Source organism: Zasmidium cellare (assembly GCF_010093935.1).
Source record: "Zasmidium cellare ATCC 36951 unplaced genomic scaffold M409scaffold_40, whole genome shotgun sequence".
NCBI lineage: Eukaryota > Fungi > Ascomycota > Dothideomycetes > Mycosphaerellales > Mycosphaerellaceae > Zasmidium > Zasmidium cellare.
The window spans coordinates 123618-140203 of record NW_022986984.1 but is presented as its reverse complement, the minus strand read 5'-3'; the positions used below and the strand labels follow the sequence as shown (position 1 = coordinate 140203).

At 54.0% G+C, this 16586-nt stretch overlaps 6 protein-coding genes across 6 annotated transcripts; 2 read left to right on the top strand and 4 right to left on the bottom strand.

The window, feature by feature from the left end:
- Positions 1-268: 268 nt before the first annotated feature.
- Positions 269-2077, top strand: M409DRAFT_58969 (uncharacterized protein; the record flags this gene model as incomplete). The annotated part of the gene is made up of 3 exons (XM_033814045.1): positions 269-286; positions 338-414; positions 460-2077. The coding sequence occupies 3 exons, from the start codon at positions 269-271 to the stop codon at positions 2075-2077; spliced, it is 1713 nt and encodes a 570-aa protein (XP_033662460.1).
- A 1173-nt stretch (positions 2078-3250) lies between these two features.
- M409DRAFT_58968 (uncharacterized protein) lies at positions 3251-4941 on the top strand (the record flags this gene model as incomplete). The annotated part of the gene is made up of 3 exons (XM_033814044.1): positions 3251-3382; positions 3762-4463; positions 4717-4941. 3 exons carry the CDS (start codon positions 3251-3253, stop codon positions 4939-4941), a joined length of 1059 nt encoding a protein of 352 aa, XP_033662459.1.
- Positions 4942-6073: 1132 nt separating this feature from the next.
- M409DRAFT_58967 (uncharacterized protein) lies at positions 6074-6555 on the bottom strand (the record flags this gene model as incomplete). The annotated part of the gene is made up of 2 exons (XM_033814043.1): positions 6074-6211; positions 6277-6555. 2 exons carry the CDS (start codon positions 6553-6555, stop codon positions 6074-6076), a joined length of 417 nt encoding a protein of 138 aa, XP_033662458.1.
- Positions 6556-7411: 856 nt separating this feature from the next.
- On the bottom strand, positions 7412-9265 carry M409DRAFT_27966 (uncharacterized protein; the record flags this gene model as incomplete). Its single annotated transcript, XM_033808811.1, has 1 exon — positions 7412-9265. One exon carries the CDS (start codon positions 9263-9265, stop codon positions 7412-7414), a length of 1854 nt encoding a protein of 617 aa, XP_033662457.1.
- Positions 9266-11000: 1735 nt separating this feature from the next.
- Positions 11001-11978, bottom strand: M409DRAFT_27965 (uncharacterized protein; the record flags this gene model as incomplete). Its single annotated transcript, XM_033808810.1, has 1 exon — positions 11001-11978. One exon carries the CDS (start codon positions 11976-11978, stop codon positions 11001-11003), a length of 978 nt encoding a protein of 325 aa, XP_033662456.1.
- A 1950-nt stretch (positions 11979-13928) lies between these two features.
- On the bottom strand, positions 13929-16068 carry M409DRAFT_37534 (uncharacterized protein; the record flags this gene model as incomplete). The annotated part of the gene is made up of 2 exons (XM_033810746.1): positions 13929-15790; positions 15849-16068. 2 exons carry the CDS (start codon positions 16066-16068, stop codon positions 13929-13931), a joined length of 2082 nt encoding a protein of 693 aa, XP_033662455.1.
- Between the last annotated feature and the right edge of the window lie 518 nt (positions 16069-16586).

Here is a 16586-nt window from a genome sequence, read left to right as displayed (position 1 = left end):
TGGAACACAGTCAAATGGAAAACCTAAGATCGATAAGCACTCATTGTCACTTTTCTTCTTGTGCCCTCGTCACGTGTCGCTGTGACTTAAGTGAATGGGATCGGTTGCTATGGAAGAGCCGGTGTTTATGGCGCTTAACCGCGCTTAACCACAAACGCGACATTTATGACTTGCGTCTCAACGTCGCGTCATCAACAACCGTTGGCCACACACCGCGATACTCTGTTTTTTTGTTCTTTGGTTCCTGCATGTTTGCGTTGCATTCAAGATGGGCGGTCCACCAAATGTAAGGAAGGTCAAGAGAACCCCGCCTTCACCTTGCTGACCTCACCAATAGTCGCAAGCTGTTCCGCTGCCTGGCAATCTTCCTTTTCGACTTGTCTCAAAGACCATTGGATCCGGCGCATACGCTTCGTGAGTGAAGACAGATTGAGTACGATCAGGAAACTAATCGCGCAGAATACGAAAGGCCATACCGAGGAATGCCTCTGGCCCGGTGATCGCAGTCAAGTTCATCAACAAGGAACACGCCTTCAAGGCGGGACGACTACGACCGAAACAGATCCAGATCGAGCTCGCCCTACACGCTTCAGTATGTCCTCACCACAACATCATAAAGTTCATATCCCATGGAGACGACCCGGCTTGGGTATGGATGGCTCTGGAGCTGGCGGAAGGCGGTGACTTATTTGACAAGATTGAGGCCGACGAGGGCGTAGGAGAGGACGTCGCACACTTCTACTTTACACAGCTGGTCAGCGCGATCAGCTGGTGTCATGGCAAGGGAGTCGCCCATCGAGACATCAAGCCTGAGAACATGCTGCTCAGTGCCGAGGGAGACCTCAAGCTGGCTGACTTTGGCCTAGCGACGCAGTTTGTGGAACCCAAGACCGGCAAGAGGAAGTTCTGCGGTATGGTATGCGGCAGTCCCCCATACATCGCTCCTGAGATCCTGGAGGTAGGACATGTCAATCAGAAGCGGAAGAATGGCGACGATAAGGTTGGCTACGATCCGCAGATTGCCGACGTGTGGTCTTGCGCCATCGTACTGTTCGTGCTGCTAGTGGGCAATACCCCGTGGGACTCGCCGGTCATGGAGGAGAGCGATGAATACGACGACTACGTCAAGAGCAAGGGCAGGCCGCAGGATGAGCTCTGGACCAACATACCAACTGCCGCGCTGAGTCTAGTGCGCGGCATGCTGAACATCGAGTCGAAAGAGCGGATGACACTGGAGAATGTGCGCAAACACCCATGGTTTACGCGAGCGAACGTCCACCTCAACGAGAAGGGCAAGGCCGCGAATCCCATGGCGTTGGCCACGCAGATGCTTGAGTCGCTGCATATCGACTTTTCCGCACCAGTCCAATCCTCACAACGGCAGCGGAAGCCACATTCCCAAGGCGACCCCATGGACATTGACAACAAGCACCTACACCCAGGCTGGACCAACTTCGCATCCACGCAGCCCGAAACCCCAATTGCCGACACGCCCTTCGACTGGGAAGCACCACCACGCCCCGGCGCCGGAACCAGCTCCTCCCAGCCCCAGACCGCCCACGATCGAGTCAACGCCGTCATGTCAGTGACCAACACCGCCCACCCGCACCTTCCAGACCTCTTCGCCGAAGACCCAACCATGTCCCAATTCTCCGCCACCCCCTCGGTGCCACTCACCCTCACCCAAGTCGCGCGCCAGTTCAAGGACATCGTGCCCGCCCACTCCCTCGCCCGCTTCATCTCTGCTTTACCGCCCGCGCAGCTCCTCCCGATGCTCACGTCCGCGCTGCACCGGCTGAATATCCCTGTCGCGGTGCCATCGACGGCCGCGCTCGAGAGTCCCGATGGGCGTGTATCCCTGCGGGTCAAGACGCTCGATGCCAGGCAGCAGCCTCTGCAGGGGAATGTGATCGTGGAGAGGGTGGACCTGCCCGGGCAGCAGTACAGCAATTCGATGGAGGTGCTGGAGGTGCGGTTTATGAAGTTGAAGGGGGATCCGTTGGGGTGGAGGAGGTTGTTCAAGCAGGTGGCGGTGTTGTGTAAGGATGGGATTGTGGTGCCTGATCAGCAGAGGTAGTTGGTGATGCTTACTGTGGTGGTGGTGATCTGGGTTTTGGCTTTACGAAGAGGAGGAGGCTTGATTGGATAGTAAGGAGCTTTGTTTCTGGGAGGCCACGTGGGAGTTTCTTTTGCATGGCATGGCATGGCATGGTTTGGTTTGCATACGGCGCAGGAAAGTTTCATACAGCATTGGGACGTAGATTACAGCTTCTTTGAAAAGGCGACATTCATGACTGTATGGACGGGACTCGTTCTTCCTCCTCGATGGCATTGGCATTAGAGTCGATGAGATGGGCTGAACGACATCATTCCTCGACTCACCGTTCATGGCTTTGAAGATGTATGCCTCACCGATTGAGCTAGTATCCATCGATATCCCTAAAGTCATGAAGTCATTCACTCAAACTCTTCATCACCATCACTATCACCATTATCAACACGTCCAAACGCCGGCTACAAGCTCACGTCTTCTCACCGCTTCCTAGAAATCACATCCAAGACCTCCAAAAAGAAACCTCACCGATCGAGCTAGAAACCAAACCGTCCAAACATCTCGAACTCGTTCAGTAAAGTCATGAAGTCATTCACTCGTCCTCTTCATCATCACCATCCTCATCGACATGCAATGTGTTCAGATCAATGCCGGCTCCAAGCCCCTTGAAAGCACGTTCCTCGCATACCCGGCCTTCCATGCCCAACATCACCAGGATGTCCCTGGGATCCCGGCCCCGATCTCCAAATCCCGTTCCTCTTTCGAAGCTAGGATGGTCAGTGGCGAAAGAGTTGGAGATGGATGGGAGTGCAACGTGGATTGCTGGGGGTGGTTTGGATAGGGTTACAGAAGGGGTTTGGGAGGGAGGGTGTGGGTGCCTGATTGCCGATGCTGGGTGCGGATGCGGATGTCAGCGTCATGGGGTTGGTGTGTTGTTTCCGATGCTGGTAGGGGCGGGCCTAATCTTCGGGGTTTGGGGACTGCATGTGTTGTTGTGGTGAGGTGAGGTAAGGAGATGGATGGTAGGAGGAGGAAATGAGGGTGGGTAGTCGGATCTGGAAAATGCGTTTCCGAATACGATTCTATAAGACCAGTACAACCCCCATACAAGGAAGAGCCTCATACCTTCGAAATCTAGCCCAAGATATTTGAGTCGTGGCAATCGAGTCAGCGTTTTGAGTTTTCTGTTTTGGGGAAATGCCGCTGGGTTATGGGCTGTCGGTCTTCGCACCGACCGCTCTCGCCATCAGGTTCGGGAGTTCGAGTTTATGGATTGGGAAGGTAGTCCAGATTGGCAGTTCGGAGATTTATCGAGTAAATGCCATTGGGGTACGTGTTGCGGGTTCGAACGAGAGGTCTGTGCGAATCCGAGCATCGGGTGTGGAAGGAGGGCTTTTGGGGGTGTTCGGGGCCGAAGAATGAGGTTTTGGCTCGGGAGTTTTCGTTTGTGCGAAGGACGCTGCGGACAGAGGTGAGTATTGGTTGTTGTCGGAAGATCATAGCTTCTGGTCGCGAAACGTGGCTTGTCGTGAGCATAGCTGAAGTTGGCATTGGCATTCACATGCTTGCCAAGCCGCTCGCTTCTCGCTAGCGCATCGCGACTTCCTTCACTTTGTTTGCTGACGTAATGACAAACAGCGCGGGAGGGGCCAGTGAAGCGCTCTTGACTTCACCTGCACGACTTTTGTTTGCATAACTTCAACCACAGCTTCAGCCACTACACCCACTCGCACACATCCGCATCTGCAGCGGCGCAGCGATCAACGTCAGGAGCACAGTACTGGCTTCAATCGCGGAGAGATATTTCGCAACGGCTGCAAACACCTGGATTCCGACTACATCACAGTGTGTGTTCTGCATCGTCACTCACGCCATCACCAGAAAACTGATCTTGACAGTTCAGAAGCGACGAGCGTACCACACCTCCTTTACTGCGGTCATGGTGCAATACAAGAGCAACAACTTCAAGAGTGACGACTACTGGAAACTGGCACGGCACGTCGGAAAACCACGAAAGTTTTACCACACTGGTCTCAACACTTTGAACTACAAGTTCAACGTCTCGACTACACGTCCCAGACTGGCCTACCTTGTCTCACGCGCTCAGAGAGGATTTATGTCTTACGAAAAGCGCAGTCTGAATGAACTGAAAGCCTTTTGCACTGCAAGAAAGATTCAAGGTGTCGATCGGTTTGCAGGCAAGCGCCAACTCATTGCTCTCCTGGAGAGGGAGGACGACGCTGGTGCCAGCTTCAATCGATTCTTCGACTTGCCGCCAGAGTTGCGTAACCGGATATACTCCTTCTACATGGACGCAATTGACGACTTCGAGACCGGCCGTATTTCAAGGCACCGCACCCAACACGAGATCCTCACGGGCCTGTACAAACCACCGCCTCCGATTACCCAAGTATGTTCCACGATACGCAAGGAGACTACGCCAATTTTCTACGATGTCGTCCGCCTCGTACTCACGAGCAATGTCTCCTCTTCTCAGTGCAAGGCCTCTTCCCACGAGTTTGGTCTCCAGATCGTTCCGCCTCATTTGATCAGATATGCCAGGAAGATATTGCTTCACGGCTTTGTACCCTTGCAGCGCCGAGTCGGAGTCTATAAGGGCTTTTTTTTTCGAGGTAAACATCGAATTTGCGACGCCACACAAGCCTGTGACCATTGGGGAGCCCGCAATTCCTGCTCCCTGGTGTTGGGAACTTTCGGAAACAGAACGCACTGTCGTTGTGGATGCGGTGAAACAGCAGCTTGCTCTGTTTCTTGATGCACGACAAAGCACGGCAAGCACGATGACGATGCTGACGAAGTACATCTTTGAGGAGCTCATTGGTATTTGCGGAAGAGTGACGAAGGAAGCGAATACTCAGCTCGAATAGAGGCAACACATTTCATCATAGGGAAGTCGCTCGCAGCATCGCTACGACACACGACGACTGTCACGGAAGAGTGGCAGGGGTGGAAGGTAGAGGGGTGGGATTATGGAGTTCAGTAGAAAGTGAGGTTGATGTGGGAGATGGGTGTTTTGCCGACTTTTAATGGTATTAAGGGGGAGTTCGTAAGAGAGGGGGAGGGGAAGGAGAAAGGCGATTTTGCGATGAGAGTGAGGCTAAGATATGTCTGGACTGGAGAGATGGGTGTGGAGGTTGGGGGTGAGGTTGTTGTGCTTTTTCCGAGTACTCTGGAGGTCCCTTTGGAGCTCATCAGGGACGACGCTGGGTGGTTTTGAGTGTCTTGCGATGAATCAGCGAGGTTCATAGGGGTGTGGGAGACTTCGAATGGTATTCATGGGGACCTTAGTCGGACGTCGCTTCCTTGCAGCGGAGAAGAGAAGAGTCTGACAAGTATGGGCACAGCAGCATCCTGATTTTAGGCTGAGAAATTCACAGCAGCTCAGCGCTGGCTGCACAGAATCGCAATCATGTCCTCACTTCGCCTCAATCTTCCTATCGTTTCAACTTTCTATATTTCAAGGTCAGGACAGCCTCGCCCTCATGGCAAAATTCCCTTGCTCCTTCTCCTTCCCCTCTCTCACGAACTCCCCCTACCCCAATTAAAAGTTAGCAGAACACCCATCCCCCACCTCAACCTGACATCGTACTCAACTCCTTAATCCCCCCTACGAAATTCATCTACACCGCCTTCCACTCCCCTTCCACTTTTCACCATCCCTCGAAACAAACAGATACGTGCCACCCAAAAAGCACACCCTCCACCACACCCCCAACCTCTCAACCGTCTCTCCACTCTGACTATACCCCTCCTCGGTAATGAGGAACTTCCAGTTCCAAATGTGTCTCCAAACGATATTTGCGAAGGACCACGCAGGCGGGAAGAAATCCATCAGAGCCAACGTATCAGCAAGCTGGTTGGCTTTCGAGCGACGATCGAGGAGGAATTGGGAAAGTTTGTTGGTATTGCTCTGGCGGAGGAGGCGGGCTCTTGGCTGTGGATCATGTTGAATGTTGGGGGTCTATGTTAGACGCCCGTCGTCGAGGCTGAGGCAGCGAATTAGTGTGAGGTCCTGCATGATTTCTCGAGGGAGACGCGGTTGGAGTTTAGGGATATGTCTTCTTCGAGGATGGTGCTGGATGAAGGGATCTTATCGATGGCGAGGTCTTTGAGGCGGAGGACCTTCGGGTCTGGAGGCTGGGTGGTCAGTCAGTCACTCTAAGCACTGATTCTCAGGGGTAATTCAGGAGCAGCAGGCGAACCTTCGGGTCGGTGGTCAAGCCAGTCGTCGTGAGGGATTCTCGGAGGGGTGTCAACCTCCCCGGTGATTCCAGGGCTGCGGCTACTGGGTATATTCTTATAATCGTAACCCATTTCCCATATCGACGCCCTCGTCGCCCTCGCTCGCATGCGCACTCGCAACATCTCCTCATAACGCGGCCCAATCCCCCGAATCCACATCTCAACCTCCAAACTCCCCACCAGCCCCAGAATCCTAACCCCTTATCCAACGACTCGATAGCTTGGAGGTATATATCCATGGAGAGAAAATTCGTGAGATGGAGTCAGACGTGCTTCGAACGCCACAGCCTTCTCAGTAGTGCCTGGGTTGGACTTGCCCATGGAGTGCCAGACTTTGCGGTTGTTCATTCATTGCGCTACGAGGGAATCGCGCTACGAGGGAGGCTGATAGAGGTCCAGACGAGGATGTGTGCGCCGCGGAAGCAGAGGGCAATGCGGGCGAGGAGGACTTCTTCGACGATCTATCTAGACGCGGAAGAATCTGATTCATCAGTCTGTATCTAATTCTATCCTCTTCAGACTGCTCAATGTGAATCATCCCTATTGCTCGCGGACTGTCGAAGCAAGCTGGAGTGTAGTCGGGAGCTTGGTCGATTCAGGAATCGGAGGGATGGCCATACCGTGCGTTGCGTTTTATGGGCGATGAGGAGAGCTTGAGCTTGGGAGTTGTCGTGGATATGGGCGTTGCGAACTCACTAAGGAGCGTTGTAGAATGTTGATGCTGCGTCCCACACTCGTCCGGCCAGGGGTAAGTTTGAATACCTTCTGTGAGATCAGCCTCATCACCGATGGACATCTCGCGTTTCAGCCTCCTCACAGGAGTATCTTCTACCCAGTATGGAGAAAGTCAAGTCACAGATCGTCCATTTGGACCAAGCCCAGCTGTCTCTGCTTCGGACGACTCGATTGCACGCCGTCGAGAGATTCTAGTCTCCGGGCACCTGGAAGTCCATACAGTCGGTCCTATGCTGCACTTCATTCCTCTATCAGACTTCCCAGCTTCTCCTAGGACTCCATCGGGATGTCCTGTGGATTTTCGAAAGAGTGATTAGCAGATGGAATCCGTCGTGCCAAGGCGTCTTTGACATTGACGACCTAAAACCTGCGTGTGACGAAGGTGGCAAGGAGGTCGTGGAGCAAATAAAGTGGAACGGACACAACGAGAAACAGCTTATTAAGGATTTGCCCGAAGACCCCATATCCGTGCTCTCCGTCGTCGAAATTGACGACCACGGTCATGCCGCTCTGGTGGATTCCTATGGGTTCGATGCTAAAGCCGACGGTGAATTTCGCCCAGTTGTAGGAGAGCACATGATCGCCCGATAATGATCCACTGGGAAAGACGTCTTGATTTCGATACCGATCTAGTCTTCTGAGCATCCGTGTTGCCGTTCGAGAAGCGGTCCGGTGTCCACATCTCCTGTGATCAAAGGTGATTTTGTCTGAGATTCGTGGATCGGGCGATATCCAGGCGATGAGGAGACCGCGCCGACGTACAAGCCACTGCAGGAAACGGTACGCAGTGGACCGTGTATTCGGAGCCGGCACATATCCAACCCAAACAGCCCGATTGCGATGCGATACGTCGCACTCATCACGATCACTCGCATGCACTATGCTAGTGCGTGTCTCTTCGTCCCAACTGCCTTCCGGATACAGCTGACAAAAGACATATTCAGGAGGACACCCTGTCAGCACGATTTTAATCGTCAGGCTCATATCCTTGGGTTCGTCTTTTGCAAATCGTTGAATGACCAGATCTCGTCTTCGCACACGAGCGTTGCGTGCGAAGTGATAATCATTGTATCGCTCGTGTGGCGAGCGAAGTCGAAGAAAGTGAGCTCCAGGTTCTGCATGTACAATTGGACGGTGCTCACCGCGATCTGCCGACAATGGCAAGCACACGTCCGTGTTAGGCGCGCGTAAGTCCACGCAGTCCAGCACCGCGAAAGCACTAACAGGGTCGTACAATAGTGCGAGCGAGATACGACAACCACGGTTGGTCATTTCATAGACATCGTCACGATTCGGAAAGTCTCTGGGAACGATCGTTGCCGAATCTGCGAAGTTAACGGGTGCCGGCGCCAGCAATTGCCTTTCAGGTCCGTTCCAGGCAAAGATGGTATGATCGCTGGACACTTTCATGATTTCCTCCTGCAACCTGGTAAAAGCCTTCTGACCTTCGCCGTAAAGCAGTGGCATGTTAATATCGAATATGCCAAGTAAGCAATAGGCCTCATCCTCAATGTGTGTGGTCTCCCGCCGTGAGGCCCAGGACATTCTCACTGCAATGCCAACATCGTGCAGAGGCACACGTCCTTCCAGAAAGTCGGAAGGGATTCGTGTAGCGGCGGCAATGTATGGTAGGAGCCGTGCTCGATCGCCCAAGAGTCTCCAGTTGCAGTCGTAGAAGACGACGGCAGGTGGTGCGATCAATTCTTGCAGCGTCCAACCTCTCGTGAACCATCGAGATTGTTGGACTTGCAGCGTCTCCGAGAGCCCTGGACTGGTCATGGGTACGCTGAGGTGGGGGTCATTTGTTTCGGGGTCGATGGTGAGATTTGGACTTGTTTCGATCCCCTCGCCGTTGTCGTTTACAAACCCGGCAATTCCAACATCTGACATATACACATAACATACCTTTGCTGCTCGATACCACCGGAACATGGAGTTGATAGCCTCTGAGAGTTCTGCACTGCTACTCTTGTCGATACAGCAAGTGTCGATCCAGGCATAAGTAAAACCATCGGCAATGGCTTGCTTGCACGTGAAGTCGATCTTCTTCCAGTCAAGGCCATCGTCCCTGTTGTCAAATGAATGCTTGAGCATGTCGGCATGCTGAACTTCCTTCCCATCCGCCCACATGTGGGACAGAATGGCGTACGGCGGTGTCGAGCGCTCGTCTGGGAAGCGCTCGAGCCGGTACGTGTGCACGTTCAGGAGTTGCATCTTTCGTGGCCTCCGGCCTGCGTGGAGTGCTGGAGCTGAGTGGTGAAGGAAGGCTGAAAGCGACGGGCAAGCCGTAACCAGTGTCGTATTGGGCAGCTTGTCGTCTCAGAGCCACAATCGAGGTTCAGCGATATCGCGTCCACGGGGTATACATTCAGCGGGCGCCAAAATCAAAACAGTCTGCAGTATTTGAAGTTGTTGTCGAAGCTGAGCAACATATCCTTGCATGCTGAAGTACATAGCTGAGAGGCGAAGTGACGATTCGCGTAAGCGAGGTGAGGTCGCACAGCATGTACATCTCAACCATGCTGCCAGAGTCCAAGCGAGCTCCGCCTCACTCACTTGGAGATGCGCAGTGGTTGTACGAGGAGCGTTGGGAAGGCAATCCTCGAATCGTTTGCACGCCGTCCAATGCTCCATTGTAGCCGGCACTGTAGCCGGCATTGTCTGCAGTCGCGAGTGAGTCGCTGCGAGTGAAGATGGGGGTACTGCGAGACTTCAAGGAGCGTCCTCAAATTGTGCGGCGTGGTGGGTGCAGTAGGGCTGACTGCCAAATAGTGAGCGAGAAATCGAACGGCCGGAGATGACCAGAACCCGGCGTATTTTCTCGAGTGAGATAGAAGCGTGGCAACGTCCATAAGTATCCCGACTTCCCCGTTCCGCAGGGAGAAGAGGAGCGCAGCGCAGGCGCAATGAGACGCCATGCCCCTCGAGTGGTCGCCGCAAGGGTTGGAAAGTTAGAATAAGATTCCTTCTCGGCCATCATTCGACGGTCTGAGCCAGAATCCGTTCAAGAGCAGCTGCGTTGACGTGCGGTATCAGTAGAGGGACTGGGGACAGTAGGTCTTGCGCGGATGCCGCCCTGAAAGCGAAGCTCGACATCAACTCGAGTCGTGCCTGCCCTGTGATGAGCCGTGCCAGGAGAGGCCGCGCCTTCCGTTTCAGACAAGTCGTGTGCATGTGACGGGTCTGATATGTCCTCACAGTTTGGGAAGGATGACCAACAACGGCGAACCATCGGCACGCCGTCCAACCTCCAATGTAGCCGGCATTGTAGCCGGCATTGTAGCCGGCATTGTCCTTGTCTACAGCCGCGAGTGGACATGAGCTTGCCGTGCCATTCCAGCGAGCGTCGTCAACCCCAAGGTCATGATAGCCGCAGTGTGCAGCGCCAGAGTCGGAAACAAATGCAGAGGGCCAAGGTCGACGGTTGGGAGTTGATCAGAATCGGCCGTGTACGTTGGATGTCGAGAGGAGATCTTCGCGGTTAGGAAGTCACCCTTGCCATGGTGGAGTGAGCTCGTGCTGCCTTCCTCTTTCGATGGATTCATTCTTGATAGATTTGATTGAACGAAATAGGTGACCAAAAGGTCTTCTCCTCACACTGCCATTCAATTAATTACGCTATGCTACACAACACCACTATATCTTCCCATGTCGTCGTGACGCAGCCGCCTGATAAAAGGAAACTTTTCTTCCCATGTCCCTGTTCAGACGCCATCCCATCCCATTCGAATCCAGTCTATCCCATCCCATCCCACCCAGTCCCCTCCCTCTGTCCCGCCGTAGCAGCAACAGCCTTGTCAAATGCAATAGTAATGTCAAACACCGTCCCATATGCTGAAAAGTGGTATGTACCGTGTCCGTTTGCCGTCCGTTGGTCCGTCCGTCCGTCCCGTCGTCACGCTGAAAGTGCAGTCAAAGAAAAAAGCAAATTTGTGTTGTGTGGGGTTTTTTAAAAGTTGCTGGCCGTGTTGACGCCTCCGTTCGGGTTGCGGTAGTCGCCTAGAGCGCCCATGGCAGCCCCGGGGGCCGATGTGCGCTGCTCCTTGTGGATGCTGTCGTTGGCGGAGTCGATGTAGTCGTCCTGCGGGAGCTGCTGTCGCTTCTTCTTGCCCCAGAGTCTCCAGGCTACGATCGCAAGGCCGCCGATCAGGATTGCACCACCGACACCTCCAACCACACCTCCAATGATCTTCTTACTACTATCAGAAAGGGAGGAGCCGCCACCACTGCCGTCCTGCAGGGTCGGGGAGATGGTGGCTGTTGCAAAGCCGGTCGTACTGGCTACCACACGATCGGTAGTGATGAGGGAGCTGTAGACGGTGCCATCGCTGGTCCAGAAGGATGTCGATGTGGTTGGGACGGTTTCCGAGGCGAGGAGAGCAGATGTGATGACCGTGGCCGAGGAGAGGGTAGAGCGGTTAATGGTGGACGATCCAATGACAACTTGATCACTGGCACTGCCGGTTCCTGAACTGACAATGTTGGATGTGGTTTGGGCAACTGCTGTTGAGGTTCTGATTCTAGAAGTGACCGTCGAGCCGTCGGAGTTTGTGGTGGTGACATCGATCGTGGTTGGGATTGTAGATGTTGAGGGCGACGCTGATGATGTTGCTGCCGAAGACGTATCATCAGATGTGGGTGTGCTCGAAGCACTTTCAGATGTCGGGGTGCTGGTCTCAGAAGGCGTGGATGTCGGCGAATCGGTGCTCGTCGACTCCTGTGTGGACGTGGGAGTTGTTTGCTGGGTCGAAGTCTCCTGCGTCGAAGTCGGAGTAGTCTCCTGTGAAGTCGTCTCTTGCGTCGAAGTCGACATGGCCGTCGAGGAGGTCGTAACACCAGTGCCAACCTGTCTCTTATCCTTGGGCAGAACACCCTCTGGTATAGCGTCGGCACGGATCTGGGCAAAGCCCAAGAAGAGGGAGAGCATGATGGCGGCGGGGTTTATAGGCAGCATGCGGTAAGGTTGGGTGGTGATGTGCAAATCTCTGGGCGATCGCTATTGGGCGGGTGGCTAAATTACTGAGTAGGCGGCCTTTTGTTGGGCGGGACCTAAAAACCGCGGCGGACAAACTGCCGGGAGATTGGCAGATAGTCGATGTTGGAGGAAGAACAGAAGAACGAATGTACAAGCAGGTGAAAAAGCGAGCGAGCGAGCGGCGGGAGAGATGATAGTGGTAGTATGGAAGAAGCAGAGTGGTGGGAAGGAAACACGAGAAGATGCGCAGCAGCAGCCAGCGGCCAGCAGGTGGTGAGAAAGCGAAAGGGCCACAGCGCTGCGAAAAGTATATATTTAGCCGCACCACAGCTTCCAATCCGGCGCTCCACCGGGGCACGCTGACGAAAAAGCGCTCCATCGAATACGAGCCTCCCTCCCTCTTCGACGTCCATCAACTCCGGGCTCTTTCAATCAAATCAATACGTCTCTATCCGCCTGACTTCTCAGCTGCTCCCTCCCTGCAACACTCCCATCTCTAGTCCATGTTTTGTATGTTCACGACTGAAACGCTGGGGCAGCCACATCTTCAAAACCCTGGTCGGCCGTGCTCGTGGCACACCAACGGCCGCTTGCGAAACCGTCGCTTCGGCACTCTCTCCCCGAGCCCGCCGCCTCTTCCAGACAAATCGAGCATCTTGGAAAATTCTATCACTTGTTGATCTTCTGATGATGACGATGCAGCTATCCATCAAGGACATTCTTCTAGAAAACTACATCTTGTGCAACGAAATCAGCACGCACGCATCCGACCGACAGCACGCGCCCTCCACGCGACGTCTCACCAGCCCCTGCTCGTGTCCAGAACAACAATCCCGCTTACCAGAATCCCGGAAAAAGTCCTGTGACGCTGACACTGACTCTCCTCTCCTATGCTCTGCAGCAGCAAAAATTCTCGACGCTTCTTACATGTAACTACACTACGCACTATAGGCACTATTGGCTTCTGGATGCATTAGCAGCTCGACAGCTCTATGCACATCTGCTGATCTCGAGACTTTCTTCCTTCGAGGCAGGTACGAGAGAAGTGCATCGGAGTTGTGTGCGATCACATGCAGAAGAGGCGTTGCGGGCTTTTGGGCTGGGTGCCGAGACGCCATGACGACGACTACTGCGATGGATGTCGAGATATCATCGTCACCATCATCATCGACTGGAGTTGTTCGTGTTCTGTTGAAGATCGATGTAGCCGGCGATGTAGCCGGCGCAAAAGCTCCTCTAACATCTGATAGTTGGATCTTGCTACCTCGGTCACTCATGCTACTGCACAATAACGCATTCAACGATTAACCAACCAACCTCCGCTCTCCTCTCACTGGCCACCTCGTTCCCAGCTATCCAGCCCTCACCTGCACCAACTATCGCACCGTACACCAGAAAAATCACATCCACCCTTACCCCACCATGCTCCATCCCATCCCAAAATCCAGCATCCCACTTCCAAAACCCCTGTAACAACGACAGTGACGTGTCGTCTGCCTATAAGCCTGCTTAAACTCCAGCCAAAGCTGAAGATTAATTTGCGAATTGCGAGATCCTGGTTGGGGAGGTAGGCATCAGGGTTTGTGGGTGTTGGAGGGGTTGGAAGCACAGCCTCACGCCTTGGGGAAGATGGGAAGGGGAGGTTTGGCCTGAGGCATCTTTGATTGACGTCCAGAGGGAAGAGGAATTCTGGCCTCCATTATTCTCACGCTGGCGAAGTGGATGGAAGTGCGATGGGAAGCGTAGTCCTTCGTTGGGAGTAGGAGAGACGAACAGTTCTATGCCTACGAAACGACAAGGGTACCTGTCGAGCTCGAAAATCTCAACTCAAGAGATCATCACATTCTGCCAAACCCACCTCCCCGTCTACAGTCCCCCTCAGTCTCAATCGCCATCACACCCTCAATGCCCATTAACAACAACCCCATTCACCCCCTTCCCCTCACCCTTCCCATCCAATCCATTCACCATTCCAGCCTTGCCTTCCAACTCCTCCTCAAACTCGACCTGAATCCTTATAACCTGCTCCAACAACCCACAATCCACACTCACCCCCCTCCACTGCGCCAAACTCCCCGCCGTACGAATAACATTCTTAATCTGCCGCCCATTAATCCCCGCCTGCGCCAGCCGCTCATACCCCTCCTCATCCACCTGCACGCGCTCCCTCTGCAAGAAATTCCTCCAGATCGTCTTGCGCGACTCCGGCGTGAGGTCGCTATACTTGAGGGGTACGTGGATGCGGGATTTCATCGCGTCGTCGAAGCAGGACACGCGGTTGGAGGTGAGGAAGAGGATCCCCGAGTAGTATTCTAGCACGCGGAGGGAGATGGAGACGAGCGAGTTGCGTTCCATGTCGTGCAGGGAGCGGCGTTCGAGGAAGACGTCTGCTTCGTCGATGAGGAGGACGGCGCGCCAGGTGGATGCCATGTCCAAGATCCTTGTCAACCGCTCGTCGAGTGTTGAGCTCTCTGTGCCCAGGTCGCCGGAGGAGACCATATACAAGGGCCGTTTGCAGAACTCCGCGACCGTCTCGGCGGTGAGGGTTTTGCCTACGCCGGGAGGGCCGTGCAGGACGAGGATGAGGCCTTTGCCTTTGCCCTTGACGATGTCGTCGAAGCTGTGGTTGCGCTGCTGGATGTGGTTGGCCACGAGGGCTTGCACGAGGTCTTTTTGGGTTTGGGGGAGCACGACTTGGTCGAAGCAGTTGGGGTTCCAGCCGGCGGGGAGGAGTTTGTCGACGAAGAATTCGAACCAGCGTTTCTCGGTGAAGGAGAAGCCGCGGACTGTGGCGTTGGATAGGAGGAGGCGGGCGTCTGATAGCGGATCGAGGTCGAGACGGGTGTCCGGGACCAGGTCGAGGGTTTCGCCTCCGTTCTCTTCGTCTTCCTCATCATCGAAGGATTGAATACGGCGGCGCTTGGCTCGCTTTTCGGAAGCATCTTTGAAAGGGTTGACGCTGTAGGCGAGGTTGGCATTGAGCCGGTGGAAGGTCTTAGTGTCGACCACGACTCGGCCATCGACGTTGAAACGTGACATGCCGCAGGGAGTGTGCTCCAGCGCAACACCTTGATAGCGTTGAAAGTACATGCCAGCGTACGCCTCCCATCTCTTCCCTCGCGCGATGAGCTCTTCCCTCAGCGCCTTTTCGTTGGCGTGGTAGCTGATGGGGTACGCGGAGAGGTGCTCGATCCTCTCCGCACCAGCGAAGCCCGGCACGAGTCGGCCGGCATTCCGCTTGCCAAAGTCGTCGCCATCAAAGTCGACATATTCAGAGTTGATCTGCAGCCCATCCTCGGTGTAGGCGTAGCTGGTGAGTTCGAAGCAGCGTGCTTGGCCAAAGACAGGAGCGTAAATGATCGTCTTTGGGCGGAAGATGGTCCACAAGTGTTGGTAGCTGATCAAGCCCTGCTCGAGAAGGTTCTCTGTCTCCTCGATGGTGTCTTTGAATTCTTGGTAGATGAAGTCGAGCAGGAGATCAAGATGCGCCTTAGCTTCGCTGTCTTGGTCCAGCTTCTTGCCAGCTTCCTCCAACTCGCTCTTGTAGTGAAAGAGGACTCGGTACGGGGCATCGATGGTGATGTCTTTGGTCTGGAATGAGACTCCAGGGAAAGTGCCAATGGTATCACGCAAGATGTCCTTGAGATGCTTCGAGTTGATTTGCAGAGCAATCTTCTGTACGTATTTGTTGCTGTTGTCCAAGTATCGCACCAGACACATGGCGAACTTGCTCCACCAGTTGACCTGCTCGGGAATGTCTTCGTCTGTGAAGGGTCACGTATTAGATTTCATGTTAGTATGATCACGACAGGCTTGACTTACCCTCGGTAGTCTCCGTGAAGTAGACCTGTCCCTTCTCGGTATGCTTGCGGTCGATGTGCTTGACGAGAGCTTGCATGGAACCCTCCTTGATCTCCTGCAACTTCTGAGCCGTAGCCTCGTCCATATCCGGTATATCAACCACATTGGTATCCACAGGAGCGCCGCGGGCGGGTGGGCGACCGCCTGTACTCTTACGGGCTGTTTGTAGGGTCCTAGCCATGGTGATGCTGGGGGCTTGTGAAGGGAAATCTGATTCGAGGTGGAGTAGTAACGAAAAGATATCTTCGCTGTCTGAACGTGAGAGAGTAGGAGCTCGATGCATCGAAAAGAATATGTCAAGGGATGATAGGCGTCATATACTTATACCTTTGGAGATCCAGAGCTCTGCCTTCAGAAGTGATAGAAGCATCGCCACCATAGTCAGGCAGCATAGGTAACCTTGGCAATAGCGGATGGAACGACCACCTCTAGCCAATAAAGTGATGAGCCATCCATGACTCTACACCTTCAGGATGATTGAGAAGATGTAATAGGTCAAAATGCTGGCAACGTGGAGTCGCAACCTGCCTTGAAGACATCACGGCAGCTTTGATATGCCGCAAGAGGTAATGAAGGATGCATAAGGCGCTTTGACTCAGTTTGCCTTGTTATCGATAGGGATCAAGGCATCTCTGCGTGGCACGTGAGATTGTGGGAGGTGAATGAAGTTCAGGCAGCAGGAGGAAGGAAGAGTTCGAG